The 22804-nt window shown below is 48.0% G+C and overlaps 1 protein-coding gene across 2 annotated transcripts; it reads left to right on the plus strand.

Moving 5' to 3' along the window:
• Positions 1 to 3911: 3911 nt before the first annotated feature.
• Positions 3912 to 21534, plus strand: MAN2A2 (mannosidase alpha class 2A member 2). Of its 2 annotated transcripts, XM_060755458.2 has the most exons (22): positions 3912 to 4217; positions 7963 to 8262; positions 8352 to 8496; positions 8868 to 9167; positions 9820 to 9993; positions 10120 to 10306; positions 10455 to 10632; positions 11435 to 11637; positions 11730 to 11912; positions 14129 to 14243; positions 14373 to 14440; positions 14548 to 14713; positions 15625 to 15861; positions 15960 to 16082; positions 16168 to 16282; positions 16423 to 16556; positions 16679 to 16820; positions 16983 to 17116; positions 18903 to 18980; positions 19246 to 19443; positions 20438 to 20548; positions 20630 to 21534. In XM_060755458.2, the coding sequence occupies exons 1-22, from the start codon at positions 4086 to 4088 to the stop codon at positions 20783 to 20785; spliced, it is 3579 nt and encodes a 1192-aa protein (XP_060611441.2). In that variant the 5' UTR covers positions 3912 to 4085; the 3' UTR covers positions 20786 to 21534. The 2 variants fall into 2 exon arrangements, with proteins under 2 accessions (XP_060611441.2, XP_060611442.2); XM_060755459.2 differs by lacking the exon at positions 18903 to 18980.
• Positions 21535 to 22804: the final 1270 nt, after the last annotated feature.

Consider the following 22804-nt stretch of genomic DNA (forward strand, 5'->3'; position numbering starts at 1 on the left):
TGAGGCCTCTCAATGTCTGAAAATATTTCTTAATAAACTTTACAAGCATTGTCTTGCAAACCCAGATCTGGTGCTCTTTGTGTCTCACTTAATGCAATCTCTCAACGTCCGAGTATGATGGCCTCCCAAGTGTAGTGTCTTGGCAGTGGATACGTAGGTGACTGTAGAGCCCTATTCTTAATCCGCATGTTTTTCCACAGTGAGGATATCGGTTTCCAGGTGGAAAGCAGTCCAGGTCAGGGTTGGCTTGAGGAATCTTCCTCTTGGTACATTTCTCCCTTTCGCCCTCCATTTGTGCCTCTTTGAATGCTGCAGCATTGCTGGTCACAGCTGACCTCCAGTTAGAGCGCTCAAGGGCCAGGGCTTCCCAGTTCTCGGTGTCTATGCCACTATTACCAAGAATAGGTAGAGAAGGAAGAAAGGGGAGAAAGAGGAAGGAAAAGAAATGGCGGGAGGGGGGGGGGGGAGGAAAGGAAGAAGAAAAGAAGGAAGGAAAGAAGGGAGGAAGGAGAGAAAGAAGAGAACGAGGGAAGGAAGCAACGTATAGCTAGTATAATATAAAATGGAACTGTAGAGGAGAGTTTACTGAGCAAGCCAGTACCTGCCGCATACCAGTACTGCCATCTGTTGAATTACGAAGGTGGAGGCATTACTTTTCATTCAACCCTCATAATTATAATATAATAAATATAATTATAATTTGTTTTATTTATTTACGACAATTTTATGTCGTCCCTTCTCACCCCAAAGGGGACTCAGAGCGGCTTACAAGATATATATATACATACAATATATTTTATTATTAGCATAGTAAAATATCAGTGGTATATATTACTATATTGTACTATACCATTATATTGTAATGTTATTAGTAATAATACATGTAATATAAATATATAATTAGAATACCATATTATTATTATTAGCTTTATATTGCATTACATTATCTCTCTCTCTATATATATATATATAAATGCTTTGGGCGTAATGAGTACCTTAAAAACAAAAGAACCAATGAACGAAATCACACCAAATTTGGCAACAAAACATCTCACAACATAAGGAGTGACCATCACTCAAAAAATTATGATTTTGTCATTTGGAAGTTGTAGTTGCTGGGATTAATAGTTCACCTACAATCAAAGAGCATTCTGAACTCTGTCAACGATGGAATTGAACCAATCTTGGCTCACAGAACTCCCATGACCAACAGAAAATACTGGAAGGGTTTGGTGGGCATTGACCTTGAGTTTGGGAGTTGAGTTCACCTACATCCAGAGAGCACTGTAGACTCAATGATGGATCTGGACCAAACTCTACATGAATACTCAATATGCCCAAATGTGAACATTGGAAAATAGAATCTTGACATTTGGGAGTTGCAGTTGCTGGGATTTATAGTTCACCTAGAATCACAGAGCATTCTGAACCCCACTAAGTATAGAATTGGGCCAAACCTCCCACACAGAACCCCCATGACCACCAGAGTGGGCCACAGCAACGTGTGGCAGGGGACAGCTAGTATTATATGTGTGTGTGTGTGTGTGTGTGTGTGTGTGTATTAGCTGCCCCCTGCCACGCGTTGCTGTAGCCCAGTCTGTTGATCTGGAAAATAAAGTAATGAGAAAGTGTTGGTTTCTAATATATGTAATTCCTTTATGCTTGTGGGTAAACAGTATTTCTTGCTGTTTCTTTGTCAGTGTTGATGTGGAGAGTGCCTGGTTTGCCCATCCTGGAGCATGCAAGATATCATTGTCCTTCTTTAAGGGTCCCTTTCAAATCTATGATACTATATCTCTCTGTGTGTGAATCATATCTATCTCTCTCTCTCTCTCTCTTGATGGCTGGACGGTTCTTTGTGAGGAGGACTTTGATTACGTTTTCTTGCCCTGATGAAGGGAGTTGGATTGGATGGCCTTAAGTATTTTCTGTTGATCGTGGGGGTTCTGTGTGGGAAGTTTGCCCTGATCCTGTCGTTTGTGGGGTTCAGAATGCTCTTTGATTGTAGGTGAACTGTGAATCCCAGTGACTACAACTCCCAAATATCAAGGTCTATTTCCCCCCGAAACTCCATCTGTGATCATATTTGGGCGTATTGAGTGCTTGTGCCAAGTTTGGTCCAGATCCATCATTGTTTGAGTCCACAGTGCTCTCTAGATATTGGTTGAACTACAACTCCAAAACTTAAGGTCAATGCCCACCAAACCCTTCTAGTGTTTTCTGTTGTTCAGGGGAATCCTGTGCGCCAAGTTTGGTTCAATCCCATCGTTGGTGGGACTCATAATGCTTTTTGATTGTAGGTGAACTATAAATCCCAGCAACTACAACTCCCAAATGACAAAATCATAATTTTTTGAGTGATGGTCACTCCTTGTGTAGTGAGACGTTTTGTTGCCAAATTTGGTGTGATTTAGTTCATTGGTTCTTTTGTTTTTAGGGTACTCATTATGCACAGAGCAATTATATGTTTCTGTATATATGTATATATGTATGTATATATATATATATATATATATAAAATTTTTATTTATTTCTGTGTATATATATATATATATATATATAATTTTTATATATTTCTAGGCGCAAAGATTACTGCAGATGCAGACTGTGGCCAGGAAATCAGAAGACGCTTACTTCTTGGGAGGAGAGCAATGTCCAGTCTCGATAAAATAGTAAAGAGCAGAGACATCAGACTGGCAACAAAGATCCATTGCCTAGTCAAAGCCATGGTATTCCCTGTAGTCACCTACGGATGTGAGAGCTGGACCTTAGGGAAGGCTGAGCGAAGGAAGATCGATGCTTTTGAGCTGTGGTGTTGGAGGAAAGTTCTGAGAGTGCCTTGGACTGTGAGAAGATCCAACCAGTCCATCCTCCAGGAAATAAAGCCCGACTGCTCACTGGAGGGAAAGATACTAGAGACAAAGTTGAAGTCCTTTGGCCACATCATGAGGAGACAGGAAAGCCTAGAGAAGACAATTTATTTATTTATTTACTTTGCTTATATACCGCTGTATCTCAAGCCCGAAGGCGACTCACGGCGGTTCACAAACAGTAAAAACAGTAGAAACAGCAGTGGTTCCATACAACATATAACAATTGACTTAACACATTATCCATAAATTACCAATAAGCAATTACAATGCACAATTATTACAAAAACAACCGTACCCAATCTTCTCATCATCCAAGCGTGGTCCAGGTTCGTCGTCCATTGTTCCATTCCTATGTTCCATTACCAGATTGCACTAAATTACTCAAACGCCTGCACAAACATCCAGGTCTTCACCTTTTTGCGGAATACCATTAGAGATGGTGCTAGTCTAATGTCCGTAGGAAGGGCGTTCCACAGCCGAGGAGCCACCACCGAGAAGGCCCTATCTCTCGTCCCCGCCAGCCGAGCTTGAGAAGCAGGCGGGATCGAGAGCAGGGTCTCCCCGGAAGATCTCAAACTCCTGGTGGGTTCATAGGCAGAGATGCGGTCAGATAGGTAGCTTGGGGAAAGTGGAAGGCAAAAGGAAGAGGGGCCTACCAAGGGCAAGATGGATGGATGGCATCCTTGAAGTGACTGGACTGACCTTGAAGGAGCTGGGGGTGGTGACGGCCGACAGGGAGCTCTGGCGTGGGCTGGTCCATGAAGTCACGAAGAGTCGGAGACGACTGAACGAATGAACAACAACAACATATATATATAAAATTAGGAAAGCATGACATTTATAACCCAGGAACATATTGTGACATATTCAAAGAAAGAGACACCCCATATTCCATAAACAGCCTGTTAGGAATTGTGGGAGTTGAAGTCCAACACACCCAGAGGGCCTGCTGCTTGAGTTGGCAGCTCTTCCGCGTCACGTGGGAAAGGGGGAGGAGCAAGCGGGGAGGGGGAGGAGCTTCGCGAAGCTCCTCCCCCTCCGCGCTTGCTCCTCCCCCTTTCCCCTGCCGCTGCTGCTGCTGGCCTGCTTTCCTTCCTTCTTGAGTCCGGAGGCCGGCCTTCCTTCCTTCCTTCCCTCGTCTCGTTCCCTTCCTCTCTCTTCCCTCCTCCCTCCCTTCCCCTTTGCAGATGCTCCGGCGTGGGCGAGCCCGGGATGAAGCTGAAGAAGCAGGTGACGGTGTGCGGGGCGGCCATCTTTTGCGTGGCCGTCTTCTCGCTCTACCTGATGCTCGACCGCGTCCAGCACGACCCCGCCCGGCCGCACGGGGGCGCCAGCTTCCCAAGGGTCAGTCCCGGAAGAGGAGAGGGGACAGGGGGCGGGGCCAGGGAGAAGGGGGCGGGGCCTCTTGTGCCTCACTGCCTGTATCTCTAGTTGCAAGCCTTTCAATAACAACAACAGGAGGCAGCATGGTGTCACAATACTTTGAGTGTTGGGCAATGGCTCTGGAAGCCAGGCTTGGGATCTCCTTCCCAGCCATGGGAACCCACAGGGAGACCTTAGGCAAGCCACACTCTCTCAGCCTGAGAGGGAAATCTTTAGTTCCTTTGGAGAATCATAGAATCAAAGAGTTGGAAGAGACCTCATGGGCCATCCAGTCCAACCCCATTCTGCCAAGAAGCAGGAATATTGCATTCAAATCACCCCTGACAGATGGCCATCCAGCCTCTGCTTAAAAGCTTCCAAAGAAGGGAGCTCCACCACACTCCGGGGCAGAGAGTTCCACGGCTGAACGGCTCTCACAGTCAGGAAGTTCTTCCTAATGTTCAGAGATAGAACAGAATATAGCAGAATATAAATAAAGTTTTATTATTATTACTAGCCGCCCCCTGCCACGCGTTGCTGTGGCCCAGTCTGGTGATCTGGAAAATAAAGTAATTGGAAAGTGTTGGTTTCTAATAGATGTAATTTCTTGATGCTTTGTGAGTAAACAATATTGCTTGCTGTTTCTTTGTCAGTGTTGATGTGGAAATTTATTTATTTATTTATTTATTTAGCAGTTTTGTATACCGGTCTTCTCACCTCCATCGAGGGACTCAGGCCGGTTTCCAACAGTAATATCACAAACAGTCATTAAAAAACATCATATTGCATATTAGACTAAAAATATTAAAATAGCAAAATACAGTCATATAATTACAATGGTCAGTCGGCACAATAAAATCGTTGTTCGTCATCATCCATCCATATCACAGAATATTGACTCACTCGTCAAATGCCAATTTCCAGCGCCAGGTTTTCACCTGTTTTCTGAACATCTTGATAGAAGGAGCAGTTCTGATCTCCAGTGGGAGAGAGTTCCAGAGCCGAGGGGCCACCACCGAGAAGGTCCTGTCCTCATGAGGCTGGTGGGACCGAGAGCAGGGCCCCTCCAGATGATCTTAACAATCTTGATGGTTCATAGGGGAGAATACATTCGGACAGGTAAACAAGGCCAGAGTCGTTTAGGGCTTTATAGGTTAACACCAGCACTTTGACTTGTGCTCGGAAGCTAATTGGCAGCCAGTCGAGCTGGTGCAACAGAGGAGTAGTATGCTCCCTGTGCCCCCCTCGTGTTAGTATTCTGGCTGCTGCTCGTTGGACTAATTGGAGCTTCCGGGCAGTCTTCAGAGGCACCCCCACGTAGAGAGCGTTGCAGTAATCTAAACGGGATGTGACCAAAGCGTGGACCACCGTGGCCAAGCCTTTCAATTGTCTGGTTTGCCTCCTCTGGAATATGCAACATATAATTGTCCTTCTTTATTGGTCCCTTTCAAATCTATGATACTATATCTGTCATTAACATATATGTGTGTGTGTGTGCATGTGGATCATATCTCTATCTATGGCTGGATGGCTCTTTGTCAGGAGGGCTTGATTACATTTTCTTTCCCCACTGAAGGGAGTTGAACTGGATGGCCTTAAGAATTTCCTGTTGGTCATGGGGGTTCTGTGTGGGAAGTTTGCCCCAATTATGTCGTTTGTAGGGTTCAGAATGCTTTTTGATTGTAGGTGAACTATAAATCCCAGTAACTACATCTCCCAAATGTCAAGGTTTATTCTCCCCAAACTCCATCTGTGTTCATATTTGGGCATATGGAATATTCGTGCCAACTATGGTCCAGATCCATCATTGTTTGAGTCCACAGTGCTCTCTGGATGTAGGTGAACTACAACTCCCAAACTCAAGGTCAATGCCCACCAAACTCTTCTAGTGTTTTCTGTTGGTCATGTGAGGCCTGTGTGCCAAGTTTGGTTCAATTCCATCATTGGTGGAGTTCAGAATGCTCTTTGATTGTAGATTAATCATAAATCCCAGCAACTACAACTCCCAAATAACAAAATCAGGTTTTTTTTTAGTGATGGTCACTTTTTGGGTTACTGGGTGTCTTGTGTCCAAATTTGACAGCAATTCGTCTAGTGGTTTTTGAGTAATGTTAATCCCACAAACGAACATTACATGTTCTAGAGGCACTACAATGCCTCTAGAACATGGCTCTATAGCCCGAAAAATCCCACAAGAACCTAGAACATTACATTTTTTTTATATAGATCACTAGCCGTCCCCTGCCATGCGTTGCTGTGGCCCAGTCTGTGTATACATGTTTTGTGTGTGTATGTATGTGTGCATGTGTGTATATATGTGGTTTTGCACATGCATTGTAATGTATTTTTGGCTTTTGGCTTCCGCTGTGTTTTTCAGTGTTTTTATGAGTGATGGTCACTTATTGGCCTGCTAGGTGTATTGTGTCCAAATTTGATGTCAATTCGTTCAGTGGTTTTTGAGTTATGTTAATCCCACAAACAAACATTACATTTTTATTTATATAGATGATAATGATGATGATTATTATTGTTATTATTATGCCAAAAACACTCTGCAATAGCTTTGCTTTCAGTCCCCCCCCCCCCCCCCAAAAAAAAAAAACAGACATGACTTGAAGTAAACATGATCACTAACTACCAAAATGCCTATCCTATAAATCGGGTATGGGCCAACTTGGTTCCCTCTAGGTGTTTTGAACTTCAACTCCCACAATTCCTAACAGCCTCAGGCCCTTTCCTTTTCCTTCAGCTTAAGTGACTGAGGGGGGAAAGGAAGGGGCCTGAGGCTGTTAAGAATTGTGGGAGTTGAAGTTCAAAACACCTAGAGGGCCCAAGCTTGCCCATGCCTGCTTTAAATGGCTGGGAGGTAGAGAAAGAGAGGAGCCATTGATTTTTATGGCTACTGGGGAACTAGAGAAGGTCAATGGATGTTAAGGCACATTTTTGTCTTAAGAGGGGAGGGAGGGCTGAGCCATTGAAGGTTAATGGAAAACTAGAAATAGGTTGCTCTGAGTTTTCTGGGCTGTCTGGCCATGTTCCAGAAGCATTCTCTCCTGACGTTTTGCGTGCATCTATGGCAGGCATCATCAGAGGTTGTGAGGTCATAGATGTAGGCGAAACATCAGGAAATAATGCTTCTGGAACATGGCCATACAGCCTGGAAAACTCGCAGCAACCCAGTGATTCTGGCCCTGAAAGCCTTCGACAAAACTACAAATGCTACTTTTCTGCCAATTTTTTTTTTGTGCTGAGACATCACCTTCAAGAATGTACCCTGTTTGGGGAGAACCACAGTTTATGAAGAATTTGAATCCATTGCTCTATGGGCCAATCTTTGGAAGCTTAATCCTTCTTTAATAACAACAACAACAACAACAACAACTTTATTTGTACCCCCCACCATCTCCCCAAAGGGGACTCGGGGCGGCTAACATGAGACCAAGCCTAAAATTATAGTACAGCAAAATAAAATACAAAGAAGCAAAAATGCCATAAAAATAAATATATGAAATAACAAAATAAAATAAACAGTTTCAAAATAACTAGGTGGCAGGGGAGGGTCCTTGGGAAGAAGGGGCTGAGCCTTGGGAGGCAGGGGAGGGGATCTGGGAAGCAGGGAGGGGCCTTGGGAAGAAGGGGCAGTGCCTTGGGATAGCCGGGTGGGGCCTCTGGGAAGAAGGGCCCCTGCCAGGTCCCCTGACGCTCACCCTCCTCCCTTCTGTCTCAGAGCCAGATCTCGGTGCTACAGAACCGCATTGAGCAGCTGGAACAGCTCCTGGAAGAGAACCACGAGATCATCAGCCACATCAAAGACTCGGTGCTGGAGCTGACGGCCCATGCGGCTGCCCAGGGCGATGGGGGCCCCGAGGCAAACGAGGGGGGCCCTCTTGCGGGGCCCGCCCTTCCCCTGCGCCTCCCCAACGGCTCCTGGCTGCTGCCCCCTGACATGAGCCGGCCCTCCTTCTTCTCCGTGGCCCCCCAGGACTGTCGCTTTGCCCTGCGGGGGCCTGGGAAGGTGGATCTCCAGGTAGGAAACGGCAACGGATGGAGGGTGGTCCTGGGGGCCTGAGTGGGAGACCATCATCTCATTGCTCTCTCTTTCTCTCCCTTCTTCAGATGCTGTCCGTCTCTGCGCAACTGCCCTTTGACAATCAGGACGGTGGGGTCTGGAAGCAAGGCTTTGACATCAGCTACGAGGCTCAGGAGTGGGATGAGGAGCCCCTGCGGGTCTTCGTTGTGCCTCATTCTCACAATGACCCCGGTAGGTAGGGCCACTTTGACAATCTCAGAGGTCCAGGGTTCGGCCACAAAGGGGTTCAGCCTGGGACTCATCATGGAAACAGGCAAAGCTCTGTGGGAGCTGCTACCTCGCCTGTGCGCTGGGTGGGGGTCTGCTTGCCAAAGCCCAGGTGGCCGCCAAATGGCAAAGCCAAGTCTTCCCTCATTAAGGGCTTCTTGAAGCAGTTGCCCTCTGCCCCAGAAAACACAGCCTCGTGCCTAGGTACTTTCCTTAACAGCCCAGATGAGGGCTGTTACTTGATGAGGGGTGGGCTGCCTTGCCCTGCCTCCTGCTTGCGTTGCCCCGAGAACCACAGTCACGCTGCCCTTTCTCCCCTCCCTCCCTGGATCCAGGCTGGATCAAGACGTTTGACAAGTATTACTTCGACCAGACACAGCACATCCTGAACAGCATGGTGGCCAAGCTGCAGGAGGACCCCCGGCGGCGCTTCCTCTGGTCAGAGGTCTCCTTCTTCGCCAAGTGGTGGGACAACATCAGCGCACAGAAGCGGGCTGCTGTCCGCAGGCTTGTGGGCAACGGGCAGCTGGAGATGGCCACTGGCGGCTGGGTGATGCCCGATGAGGCCAACTCCCACTACTTTGCCATGATTGACCAGCTCATCGAGGGACACCAGTGGCTGGAGAAGAACATTGGTGAGCACCCGAGGGCAGTCATTCCGGCCCAGGCGTTTTCCAGGCAGGCACTCGGGCACTGAGGCCTGGGAGCAGGAAGGAAGGAAGGAGCCACAGAGCCCCTTCTGAAGATAATGGACAGGGGAGAACCAGCCTGCCTTCCATCTGTCCGTACTTCCTTCTTTTCCTCCTTTCTTCCTGTCAGAAACATTAAAAAATAACTGAGTATTTTTGATTACAAAAGTGTGAGTCAAGCACTGAAAGAGTCAGTAGGCCGAAGCCTGTTAGAGTCAGTGGGTCAAAGCTAGTGTCGTCCTGAGGAGAGTGAGGTAAACCTCTGTGTGAGAGAAGCCTCGTGTGAGAAAGCTCCAGTGTGAAGGCTTCTGTGTGTAAAGCTAGTCAGTATGTTTATTTGTGTTATGGAAGCTTTGTTGTAAGTAGTGCAACCATATTATTTTGCTACAAAGAAAAGCCTCCTATGGAAGGGATAACATTGGTCTGTGTGTTTTTGTTCTTTTTATCACTGGGACACGCTGCTGATGCTAAGTTACTCTTCTGTGTATTTATGGGGGAGGGTCTTTCGTTATTAAGCCTACTCGCCCACCACTTCCTTCCCTCCCTCTCACCTCCTCTCCCTCCCCTCAAGGCCTCCTCTGTTTTTGTATCTTCCCAGGGGTGACACCACGATCTGGCTGGGCAGTGGACCCCTTTGGCCACAGTGCCACCATGCCCTACATCCTGCGCCGTGCCAACCTGACCAGCATGCTCATCCAGCGGGTCCACTATGCCATCAAGAAGCACTTTGCGGCCACCAAGAGCCTGGAGTTCATGTGGCGGCAGAGCTGGGGTGAGGCACGCTGTGACTTCTGTGGATGTTGGGGGGAGATGGGAGGTTGCTCTACACCCCCACCCAATGTATTCCCCTCCCCCACGTCTGAACACAAACCAGACTCTCCGCTTTGGGCCTTCTCAGATCCCGACTCCAGCACGGACATCCTCTGCCACATGATGCCCTTCTACAGCTACGACGTGCCCCACACTTGCGGCCCTGACCCCAAGGTCTGCTGCCAGTTTGACTTCAAGCGCCTGCCAGGGGGCCGCATCAACTGCCCCTGGAAAGTGCCCCCCAAGGCCATCACCAGCGCCAACGTGGCAGAGCGGTCAGTTGGTCCTGACATACACTCCCGGTTGGGTTGGGAGAGGACGGAACCCCCTTGTTCATATCCGCATGGCCCTCTGGACAACTCCCCCCTCCATATATTCCTGGCCCCTTGGAGGTCCTGACCCACTCCCTCCCACCTCTTCCAGGGCCCAACTCTTGCTCGACCAGTACCGGAAAAAGTCCAAGTTGTACCGGAGCAAAGTGTTGCTGGTGCCACTGGGAGACGACTTCCGCTACGACAAACCCCAGGAGTGGGATGCCCAGTTCCTCAACTACCAACGTCTCTTCGACTTCCTCAATGCCCACCCGGACCTCCATGTGCAGGTATACCCCCCTTCCCAATTTCTTCTAGTCCATCCCTCCAGTCATTGTGGACATTAGCTCCCAGAATCCCCCTGCACTGCTGCACTGCTGGAGGATATTGGAGGGCCTACCTCCTCCTGTTCCACCAAACAGGAGAAAGGTGGGGTGTAATAATAATAATAATAATTTTTAATAATAATAATTTCTAATAATAATAAGAATAATTATAAACACAAAAATATTAGTACACAGCAGACAAGATCATTGCTGGCTTTTGTATTCGATCACATGTCATACACTTCCCAAATGTCTAGGACTATGTGATGTGTCGGCAAATAATGCATTTTCTTCTTCTCCTTCTCCTTCTCCTTCTCCTTCTCCTTCTCCTTCTCCTTCTCCTTCTCCTTCTCCTTCTCCTTCTTCTTCTTCTTCTTCCTCTTCCTCTTCCTCTTCCTATTATTATTATTATTATTATTATTATTATTATTATTATTATTAGATACACAACAAGATTAGTATACAGCAGACAAGATTGCTGTGCTGGCTTTTGTATTTGATCACACATCAGACACTTCCCAAGTGTGATGTATTGGCGAATAATGTATCATTATTATTACTGTTGTTGTTGTTATCCTTATTTATATCCCATCATTCTCCTTGTGAGGACACAAGGCAGCTAACAATCCCACCGTAGGGGCACTGAGCCCTTCCCTGGAGCCTGGGGGTGTCTCTGGTCAAGGGTCCCCCTTTCTGGCCTGCAATGCCTTCTGTTGCCGGCCTGCCTCTGCAGCCCGAGAAAGACTTGCACCTTTCTCTCCTTCAGGCTCAGTTTGGGACTCTCTCGGATTACTTTGACGCCCTCTACAAAACCACGGGCGTTGTTCCTGGCATGCAGCCACCCAGCTTCCCAGTGGTCAGTGGGGATTTCTTCTCCTACGCAGACCGCGAGGATCACTACTGGACCGGCTACTACACCTCACGGCCCTTCTACAAGAGCATGGGGCGAGTGCTGGAGGCACACCTCCGGTGAGCAGGCTTTTGGGAGGGAGGGCAGTAGGGAGGCCCGCAGCCGAGGCGAGGCCTTGTAACGGAGTGCCACCTTGCCCCTTTCTCCACAGCGGTGCAGAGATCCTGTACAGTCTGGCCCTGAGCCATGCGCGCCACGCTGGCATGGACAGCCAGTACCCACTGGCGGACTATGCCCTGCTGACAGATGCCCGGCGGAACCTGGGCCTCTTCCAGCACCACGACGCCATCACCGGCACTGCCAAGGAAGCTGTGGTGGTGGACTACGGGGTCAGGTAGGTGCCAGGCCTCAAAGGAGGCCAAAGCAGGGCGCCCAGGGCCTAACTGGAGGAGTCTGTCAACCAGGATGAGGTGGATTGGCTGTTCTTGTGGTGCAGGGGTAACCATTTGGTTCTTGACATCAATAAGACCAAGGATCTTATAGTAGACTAGCGGTCCCCTGCCACGCGTTGCTGTGGCCCTGTCTGGTGATCTGGAAAATAAAGTAATGAGAAAGTATTGTTTCTAATATATGTAATTTCTTTCTGCTTGTGGATAAGCAGTATTTTTGCTGTTTCTTTGCCAGTGTTGATGTGGAAATAGTCTGGTTTGCCTACTCTGGAACATGCAACATATCATTGACCTTCTTTAGGAGTCCCTTTCAAATCTTTGATACCGCATCTGTCATATACTGTACATATGTGTGTGTGTGTGAATGGTTGGATGGCCCTTTGTCAGGAGGGATTTATGTTTTCTTGCCCTGGTGAAGGGAGTTGGACTGATGGCTTTAAGGCAGCATTTCCCAACCTGGGAAGTCAAGACACTGGGGGGGGGGGGGGGGGGGTCACGAGGGGGGCGTCAGAAGGGTCATCAAAGACCACCAGAAAACACAGTATTTTCTGTTGGTCATGAGGGTTCTGTGTGGGAAGTTTGCCCCAATTCTGTCATTGGTGGGGTTCAGGATGCTCTTTGATTGCAGGGGAACTATAAATCCCAGTAACTAAAACTCCCAAATGTCAAGGTCTATTTCCCCCAGACTCCATCTGTGTTTATATTTGGGCATATTGAGTATTCGTGCCAAGTTTGGTCCAGATCCATCATTGTTTGACTCCACAGTGCTCTCTGGATGTTGGCGAACTCCAAGGCCAATGCCCACCAAACCCTTCTAGTGTTTTCTGTTGGTCAGGGGAGTTCTGTGCGCCAAGTTTGGTTCAGTTCCATCAATGATGGAGTTCAGAATGCTCTTTGATTGTAGATGAACTATAAATCCCAGCAACTACAACTCCCAAATGACAAAATCATAATTTTTTGAGTGATGGTCACTCCTTGTGTTGTGAGACGTTTTGTTGCCAAATTTGGTGTGATTTCGTTCATTGGTTCTTTTGTTTTTAAGGTACTCATTATGCACAGAGCATTTTTATATATATAGATTACGTAAGGAATAGATCAGAAATCCAGGCTTTAGTGATCAATGGAGATTGAGTGGAGCAGTAAGTTCCTGGCTGCTATGTTGTTATGGAAGACCTGACCTTGGGCAGTGTTCATGCTACGGTTGTGTTAGTGAAGAGGGTCCAGCAGAGATTGTATTATTATCTGAGACTTTTCTTAAGTAAAGTAAAGGTTTCCCCTGACATTAAGTCTACTTGTGTCCATCTCGGGGTTGGTGCTCATCTCAATTTGTAAGACAAAGAGCCGGCATTGTCTGTAGACGCCGCCAAGGTCATGTAGTCAGCATGACTGCATGGAGCGCCATTACCTTCCCTCAGAAGTAGTACCTATTGATCTACTCACATTTGCATGTTTTCGAACTGCTAGGTTGGCAGAAGCTGGGGCTAACAGCAGGAGCTCACCCCACTCCCTGGATTTGAACTGCCAACCTTTCGGTTAGCAAGTTCAGCAGCATGGTGGTTTAACCCACAGTACCACCAGGGGCCCTGAGATTTTTAAGGAACCAACAATTGAATGAAAAACGACTGGTGACTTTCTACCACTGTGACATAGAGTGTTCTAATCTATTGCATATGTGTATGGCTTGCGAATGTGAATTGTACAGTGAGTGATAGGAACGCATTTCTGCCCAGATAATTACGGGTTGCCTTCTCATCTCTTTGGAAGAACTTTATAATTCCTGCTGCCTTAAGAAAGCTCAGAATATTTTGAAGGATCCATCTCACCTTGGATATTCTTTTTTTGGATTTATTACCATCTGGCAGATGATATAGGATGATTAAAACAAGGACAAATAGGCTGAGATAACTTTCATTCCAGAGCTGTGAACTTGGTGATGTCACACTGATGTGGCAATAGAAGCTGTGCAATAGTCATTAGAATGTGGAAGGATGTGTGTTTTGTTTTTGCAATTCTCTATATATAAGGTGTATGGAGGACGGCATTTAATTTCGTCATACGATGTCAATAAAGCTATTCTATTCTATACCACCCCATTGGGGCTCCTGTGCCTTATGCTTCCCGCGCTTCCTCCCTTCCCATGTCCCATCATCCATGCCTGCAGGCTGCTGCACTCCCTGATGAACATCAAGCGTGTGATCATCAATGCTGCTCATTACTTGGTCCTGGTGGACAAGGAGATGTACCACTACGACCCGACCGAGCCCTTCCTTGGCGCCGTGAGTTGCAAGGCTCACTTCCTCTGTGCTTGAGGAAAAGAAAGGGGCAGGATGGGGATGGGAGGCCAGCCGGTCTAGTATTTTCCACCTGTGGAGGGTTGCATGAAGTGATCCCCCCCTCTTTTGCAGGATGAAACCCGTCTCAATCAGGATTCCCTTCCGGAGAAAACGGTCATCAAGCTGGAGAATGCACCAAGGTAGGTGAGGGTGGGCCCAGGGGTGGGTGCGCTTTCTTCTGGGCTCCTCCTTTCTTGCAATGGAATGGGGCTGATGGTCTCCTCACTCCCAATTCCCCCGAATCTAGGTTTGTGGTCGTGTTCAATTCCCTGGAGCAGGAGCGCCTGAGCGTGGTGTCCCTCCTGGTGAACACGCCTCGTGTCCGGGTCCTGAACGAGGAGGGCCAGCCCCTGGCAGTCCAGCTCAGTGCCCATTGGAGCTCAGCCACAGACATGGCCCCGGACGTCTACCAGGTACCTTGGGCTTCAGCTCAGTGATAGAGGAGGAAGAGGGTAGAGGTGCGGGAGACTCTTGGCAATGAAACAGACCCAACCAGAGCCCAAAGGAGCCTGCCTACCTGGTTCCTCCTTGGCTTGCTGCCCTTTGGCCCAACGAAGGAGTGTGGCCACGCCAGGAGTGGGGGTCAGCTCTGCTCCTGCATGACCATCTGTTAGGGGTACTTAAATTGTGCTCTTGCTGCATAGCAGAAGGGGGTTGGAATAGATGGCCCTTGTGGCCTCTTCTGTCAGAAATATTAAAAATTAACTAGGTATTTTTAATTACAAAAATGTAAGTCAAACACTGAAAGGGTTAAATGGATGCAATGACTGAGAAAAGCTGTGGTTCAATATAAGCAGGCGTGCCTGTGGCTTAGTAACACCTCAGTCTGAGAGAGCTCTCTGTATGAGAGAAGCCTCTCTGTGTGATAGATTGCCTCAGTGGGAGAATAGGCCTCATTGTTAGTAGGCCTGAGTGTGAGGTAGGCCTCGTTATGAGAAGGCCTCGTGTGTGAAGCTCCAGGGTGAAGGCTGAACTTTATTTGTGTTATGGAAACCTTGCTTTTGTAAATAGTGCAACCATATTGTTTTGCTACAGAGAAATGCCTCCCATGAAAGAGATAACATTGGTCTGTGTGTTTTCATTATGTTTATCACTTTGGGCTACTGGTGCTGGGTCGCGCTGCTGTTAATAGGTTAATCTGCTATACATTTATGAGGAGGGTCATTTGTTAATAAGCCCACTTGCCCAACATCTTCCAACTATACAGTTGTTGTTGTTGTTGTTGAGGCTAGATGGCCATCTGTCAGGGGTACTTTGATTGTACATGGCAGATCAGGGTTGGATTAGGTGGCCCATGCAGTCTCTTCCACCTCTATGATTGTAGGTGTCTGTGGTCCTTCGGCTGCCGGCGCTGGGCCTGAGTGTCCTGCAGTTGAGCAAGTCCTTTGACAGTCACCACACACTCAAAGCCTCCGTGCGCCTTTTCCTGCACGGCCGGGACCTCCCTGTACGCAAGTACGAGACCTTCCCCGTCAAAGTCCTCCCCACGGCTGCGGATGACTTCTGCCTGGAGAACCAGCACACCAGGGCCTGTTTCTCAGGGACCAGCGGAGCGCTGAAGGTGGCCTGAGAGGGGTTTTTTGGGGGGGGACACAAGGGTGATGGCAGGAGAGTGGTTGAGGGGATCACACTTATGGGGCCCTCTTGCCCACCGGACAGAGTGTGTCACAGCCGGGCAGCGGAGAGGAGCGGAGCCTGAGCAGCCAGTTCCTCATCTATGGGACGCGGGGCACCAAGGACAAGAGTGGCGCCTACCTCTTCCTGCCCGACGGAGAAGCCAAGGTCTGGATGGGGCTGAGCCGTTGGGGGGCTGTATGACTGGGGGGTGGGCCACAACAACTGTCCCTCACCTGCCTCTTCCTGGCAGCCTTATGTGCCCAAGGACCCTCCCCTGGTACGGGTGACCGAGGGGCCCTTCTTCTCAGAGGTGGCTGTTTACTACCAGCACATCCAAGAGTTTGTTCGGCTCTACAATGTGCCAGGTGAGGGTTTGGTGGTCAGCATGAGGTATTGGAGGGGGGGGGGTCATGGGGGATTTGCTGCCTCTTGGGGCGTGGGCATTGGGGTCACTGACAGTGGAGTCACTTTTTTCCTGCTGTCATGGCCCCTTCTTTGGCCACAGGAGTGGACGGGCTGTCCTTGGAGATCTCCTGCCTGGTGGACATCCGAGACCATGTCAACAAGGAGCTGGCCTTGCGCTTTAGTACGGACATTGAGAGCCAGGGGGCTTTCTTCACCGACCTCAATGGCTTCCAGGTATTGGAAGAGGGAAAGCTGAAAGGGAAGTGGATGGGTCTGTGCCTGGAGAGGCTGCCTTGTGCCCCTCTCCCCGAGCCCCTCCAATGAGGACTGCTGACTGCCTCCCTCCTTTCTGGCAGATCCAGCCCCGGCAGCACCTGAAGAAGCTACCCCTCCAGGCCAACTTTTACCCCATGCCCACCATGGCCTACATCCAGGACACACAGACCCGCTTGACCCTGCACACGGCCCAGGCCCTGGGTGTCTCCAGCCTCGGCAGCGGTGAGCGGAGAGTGTCTGGGGCAGAACTCAGGTCCTTTTTGCTGAACAAGGTCCCCTGCCCTGGCCCCACTCTGCTGATTTCAAAAGGTTGAGAGAATGGCCTGCGAAAGAGGCCAGGGATGAGGTTTCCCTGACCTTCCCCCTTCCCTCCGTCCCTTGCAGGTCAGCTGGAGGTGATCCTGGACCGGCGCCTCATGCAGGACGACAACCGGGGCCTGGGACAAGGGCTGAAGGACAACAAACGGACCTGCAACCGCTTCCGGCTTCTCCTTGAGCAACACAGTCCTGCCAATAAGGTGCTGGGGTGCGGGCTGGGGCTTTGGGGGCCTTCCCCCCTCCTTTAATCCTTCAGTCGCAGGGATTATTCTAGGCTTTGAGGATCTGAAAGGGGGTCTCCTCTTTTCCCCTGGCCTGATTTTGGGCTGCCTCCCACTCCATCCATAGTCAGATGGTTGTAGGTGCTTTTCTGGCAGTCAAAGGGCACTGGAAGCCAAACTCAAAGGCCTTCAGTTTTGTATGTTGTTTGCTGAATTTGGGAAAGTAATATACATTTCCTGGGGCTGTGTGGTTTCTGTGGCCCTGGACTCCAGTCTGCCCTGAAGGTGAGCTGCCTCTGCGAGGAATTCCACCTCCCCAAAGCAACTTATTTCCTTTTCAAGCGGTGGGGATCCCTCTGCACCATTGAACTTGGTCTTCAAAAGCAGAAAGGGGCTTTTTTCTTTGACTTTGTAGCCGTCCAGCTAGCCCACTGTGGGTCCTGGGAGCAGAAATTCACCAGTGTGCCCACTCCTGATTTAGCAGTACCAATTTTGAAGTCAAGACCATTTCAGGGTCTGTCTCTATGAGGGGAGAGTGATGGAAATGGCCACAAGACCCACACTGGGAGATATCAGTTGGGGACCCCTCTCCCCAGCACCAACTGCTTCTCTGGGTCAGAGTGAAGAGAGAGGGGGCCAGGGGACAGTTCCACCTTGTCTCCTGTGCTATGCTAATAATATAATGTAATGTAATGTAATGTAATGTAATGTTATTGCATATACATATAATATTTATAATATTATAATGTAATACAATATAATACTAATAATAATGTTAATATAATTATATATTTTATATTACAGGTAATATTACTAATAATATTATAATATAATGGTATTTATTTATTTATTTATTTATCTTACTTATATACCGCTGTTCTCAGCCCGAAGGCGACTCACAGCGGTTCACAACAAATACGAACAGCAAAAATTCAGTGCTACAGTATAGAAACAGTTAACAACCTAACACATTACACAATTAATAAACAGTTACTACAATACCCATTCACTGTCGTCTCGTCATCAAAAACATGTTCCAGATTCGTCATCCATTGTTCCATTCCAGTGTTCATTAACCAATCATTGCACTAATTATTGGAACGCCTGCTCAAACAGCCAGGTCTTCACTTTTTTGTGGAATACCATTAGAGATGGTGCTAGTCTAATGTCCGTAGGAAGGGCGTTCCACAGCCGAGGAGCCACCACCGAGAAGGCCCTATCTCTCAGCCGAGCTTGAGAAGCAGGCGGGATCGAGAGCAGGGTCTCCCCGGAAGATCTCAAAGTCCTGGTGGGTTCATAGGCAGAGATGCGGTCAGATAGGTAGCTTGGGCCGGAACCGTTTAGGGCTTTAAAGGCCAACGCCAGCACTTTGAATTCAGCTCGGTAGCCAGTGGAGTTGGCGCAACAGGGGGGTTGTATGCTCCCTGCGCTCCGCTCCTGTTAAAATCATGGTATAGTACAACATAGTAATATATAATACTGATATTGTTCTATGCTAATAATATAATATATTGTATGTATATATATCTTGTCAGTCGCTCTGAGTCTCCTTCGGGATGAGAAGGGTGGCATATAAATGTTGTAAATAAGTAAATAAATGAATATTAAAATAGAAGGAAAGGCTATAAGGTGGAAGGGAGTGTGAAGTGGGCCATGGCAATTGCCTCCCAGCATTGTGGGTCCCAGGGGGAGTAGGCAGGCCAAGGACTAGGGGGGCCCATTGTGCTTTGATAACATGGCTGCTGTTCTCATCGCCCCTCCCCAGGGCTCGGGCCTCTTTTCCAAACTGGCTTCCATGCTTAGAGACCTGGTCTTCGCCAGCGGCAAGGCCAGCGGCCCAGAGGTAAAGCCCAGCGCTGCCTGTGCACTCACTTGTTTGCTCTCTTGCTCGCAGGTGGTGACGTAGCTGGCAGCCCCGTGAGTGTGCGCGTGCGTGTTAGCCCAGCTCATAGTACCACCGTGGCCATAGTGTAGAGGCATGCTGTGTGTGTGTGTCTGTGAATGGGGGGGGGGGGAGTTGAACTTGTGGGCAATCCCATCAGTGCTGCTCCCCCCACCCCAATAGTGCTGTCATCTTATGTTCTCACCTATTCATTCTTTGGCCACAGGTCCAGGATGGACAGACAACCAGCTTCCCATCGCTGCTGAGCCACATGACCTCCATGTACCTGAACACAGAGGTGCTAGCCCTGCCATTGGCCCAGGAGAAGAAGACCTCCCCTGTGGCGCTGCGGTCCTTTGCACCTCTGGCAGCACCTCTCCCCTGTGACCTCCACCTCTTGAACCTGCGCACCCTCCAAGGGGAGGTGAGCCCCCCCCCCTCAAATATCTCTGGGACTGGGTGTTGGGAGAGACCTATGTTAACCTCAGACAGAACAGCTTGGGGGGCGGTGGGAAGGGAAAATGGAGGACATGCGCAGCACGTTGGAGGCAGAGGTTTATTTGAGCATGAGGGGCTTTAGGGACTCCTGCTAGCTTCCCCATATGAACCCCCTCCTCGCCCCACTTTGTGCAGAGGCTGCCACTTCCTTCCCATTTATTTATTTACGATATTTATATCCTAACCTTCTCACCCCGAAGAGGACTCAGAGCAGCTTACAAGTTAAATGTACATGCAATATATTATATTATTAGCATAGCATAATATTAGTATTATATATTACTCTATTGTACTATACCACTATACTGCAATATTGTTAATAATATTACATGTAATATAAAATATATTATCCGAATATATTGTATTATTCTTAGTATTATATTGTATTCAAATATTATGATCAATATTATATGCGCATACAATATATAATTATTAGCATAGCACAATATTAGTATTATATATTACTATATTGTACTATACCACTAATCTGCAATATTATTAGTAATGTTACATGTAATATAAAATATATTATACTAATATATTATATTATTACTATTGTATTAAAATATTATGATCAATATTATATGCGCATACAGTATATAATTATTAGCATAGCACAATATTCATATTATATATTACTCTATTGTACTATACCACTATACTGCAATATTATTAGTAATATTACATGTAATATATAATATACAAATATTACATTGTAATATTAGTATATTGTATTACATTATAATATTATCAATATTATATGTATATAGAATATATATTATTAGCACAGCATAATATCCATATTATATATTACTATATTGTTGTTATAGTATATGTTACTATATTACCTATCTACCTCCCTTCCCTTCTTCTGCTCTATGGTGTTGGTCTGTGCTGATGGCTGTCTTGCTTTTCCCCAGGATGATTCCCTGCCCTCCATGGAGACGGCCCTGATCCTGCACCGGAAGGGCTTTGACTGTGGCCTGCAGGCCAGGAACCTGGGCTTCAACTGCACCACCACCCAGGGCATGGTGGGTCTGGGCTTTGGGGGTCTCCTCCTTGAGGGCTTCCCCTGCCTGCCCTGTTTAACCAAGGCCTCTTGCCTCCCCCAGGTGGCCCTCGGGGGGCTGTTCCAGGGCCTGGAAGTGGCCTCGCTTCAGCCCTACTCCTTGACCCTGATGTACCCGCTGGTCCCGTCGCCCCTCAACAGCACCGCCATCCACCTGGACCCCATGGAGATTGCCACCTTCCGCCTCCGCCTTGTGTAGCACCGCAGCCAGACTGGGCTGAACTGGACTTCTGGGCTGGCCACACAAGGCGGAAGGGACTGTGGCCAGGGACACATCCTTCGGGGCCTGCCTCACAGGTTGGAGGTCAACGCCAAGGCGCCACAAGGGTCAAGAGAGTGGGCAGAACTGCTTGTCTTTATTTATTTCTCTGCTCTCAAAGCACTTGTGGCAAAACAAAAAAATCCAAAACAGTGGTGGGGCTGTCTTGCTGCCACAATGTGGTGGAGCTCAATCTACAAAGGCCTGAGCACTGTGGTACCAGCCGCAAAGGGCATTATGCTACCGGAGCGTGTGTGCGCGTAGACACTGGAGCAACTAGCCAAGCCTCAGCTCTTTATTTATTTCTCCGTTCTCAAAGCACTTGTGGCCAAAAAACAACAGTGGTGGGGCTGCATTGTTGCCACAGTGTGGTAGAGCTTAATCTACAAAGGCTTGCGCATTGTGGTGCCAGGCACAAAAAGCACTGTGCTACCAGAGTGTGTGTGTGTGTGTGTGTGTGTGTGTGCGTGCGTGTAGACACTGGAGCAACTAGCCAAGCCTCAGCTCCTGCACTCTGGAAGGGAGGCAGGCTAGCAACATGTTGCCCCTCGCTTGCCTAGGAGGGAGGGCTGTATGGGTCACTTCTGGGCCACGAAGCAGGTTTGATGATGTAGCCAACACTGGAGTGTGAGCAGATTTGTGAGCTTCCTAGAGCTTGGAAGAAACTCCGAGGAAACGTTTGAGAAGTACCTGGCTCTGGCGTTGTCTTTTTGCGTCTAACTGGATCTGGGCTAGAATTCCCGTGAGATGTATGGGTGCCATGCAGAGGCTCAAGAGTTTGGATCAACATTAGCCTAACAGTGGCTTCTTCTTACATTCTTGAGCTGGACTAGATAGTCATTGGGGCCCTTGCAGTGCTGGGGCTCTGAAATGTGCACACCTATTTATTTATTTATATTTCGCGTACTTCTACCCCGCCCTTCTCAACCCCCGAGGGGGGACTCAGGGCGGCTTACAAAAGGCACAATTTGATGCCAACACAACAATAAAATAACATATATAGACAACAGTTATAAACAATTAAAACAATCAATTATACATCACTATCAATAAAACCTAAAAACTGTCAGACCATCAAATGCTAATCAAGGTGGTCAATTGAAACATTCACACCAAGCTCCAACAGTCAAAGAGTTCTTTCTCCCACCCTGGACATTTCACAGATAATTAAACCCAATTTTCCTAGTTTCTAACAGACCTCACAATCTTTGAGGGTGCCTGCCGTAGATGCAGGTGAAACATCAGGAGAGAATGCTTATAGCACATGGTCATATAGCCCGAGAAACCTACAACAACCTATTCCAATCAGACACTAGAAACGAGATTTAAAATATAATTTAATCTGAAAAATTACACTATTCTGAATTAAACTAATCTGAGGTGGGTGCAAGAAAAAGCAGAGCGCCATACTAGACTGACCCACATCATGGGCAAACGAAACCAAACCTCTTTCCCCCTTTCCTGTTTGCACTTTTCTCACCCAGCTCTATTCTTCTATTCAGAGCCTCTGTTTCTGTCTTCCAAAACAATCCTGTTTATTTCAAAGCAATTTTCCTGTGCTTCCCCCTCCCATCTCTTCCGGGTCATTCTCGTTCACCTTCCACACTCTTCTCTTCCCCTGTGCCTGGAAATGCTATCTCTTCCCAATTCCTTCACTCTTTTCATTCCCCCCCCCCTCTCTTTAATCCATTCTCAGAAATTCCTTTTTTAAAAACTGACTCAGCCTCTTTGTGGGGTTCCAAAGGAAACATAGATCCAGGAAGCTGTCATTATGATGTTTCTCCTGGTGCTCTTCCTGCTGAACCTTTGGGGTCATTGTGGGGGAATCTGCACTTGCCTTGGGCAAAGGCCTTATAGTCTGAACAGCAAGAGTCCCCCCACTCAGTGCCTTGTTCTGCATGAAATAGGCCCGCAGGCATGAGCAGAGGGTGCTTATGGGGGCCTTTGTGGCAGGCCATA

Source organism: Anolis sagrei, chromosome 9 (genome assembly GCF_037176765.1).
Source record: "Anolis sagrei isolate rAnoSag1 chromosome 9, rAnoSag1.mat, whole genome shotgun sequence".
In the NCBI taxonomy this organism is placed as follows: Eukaryota; Metazoa; Chordata; class Lepidosauria; order Squamata; family Dactyloidae; genus Anolis; species Anolis sagrei.

Excerpts from the sequence above, each read along its gene's own strand:
- MAN2A2 (XM_060755458.2), top strand. The coding sequence starts at position 4,086 with ATGAAGCTGAAGAAGCAGGTGACGGTGTGCGGGGCGGCCATCTTTTGC. Across the intron at positions 4,218-7,962 it reads GGGGCGCCAGCTTCCCAAGG|AGCCAGATCTCGGTGCTACA; the intron begins GTCAGTCCCGGA and ends CTTCTGTCTCAG. Across the intron at positions 18,981-19,245 it reads GCAAGGCCAGCGGCCCAGAG|GTCCAGGATGGACAGACAAC; the intron begins GTAAAGCCCAGC and ends CTTTGGCCACAG.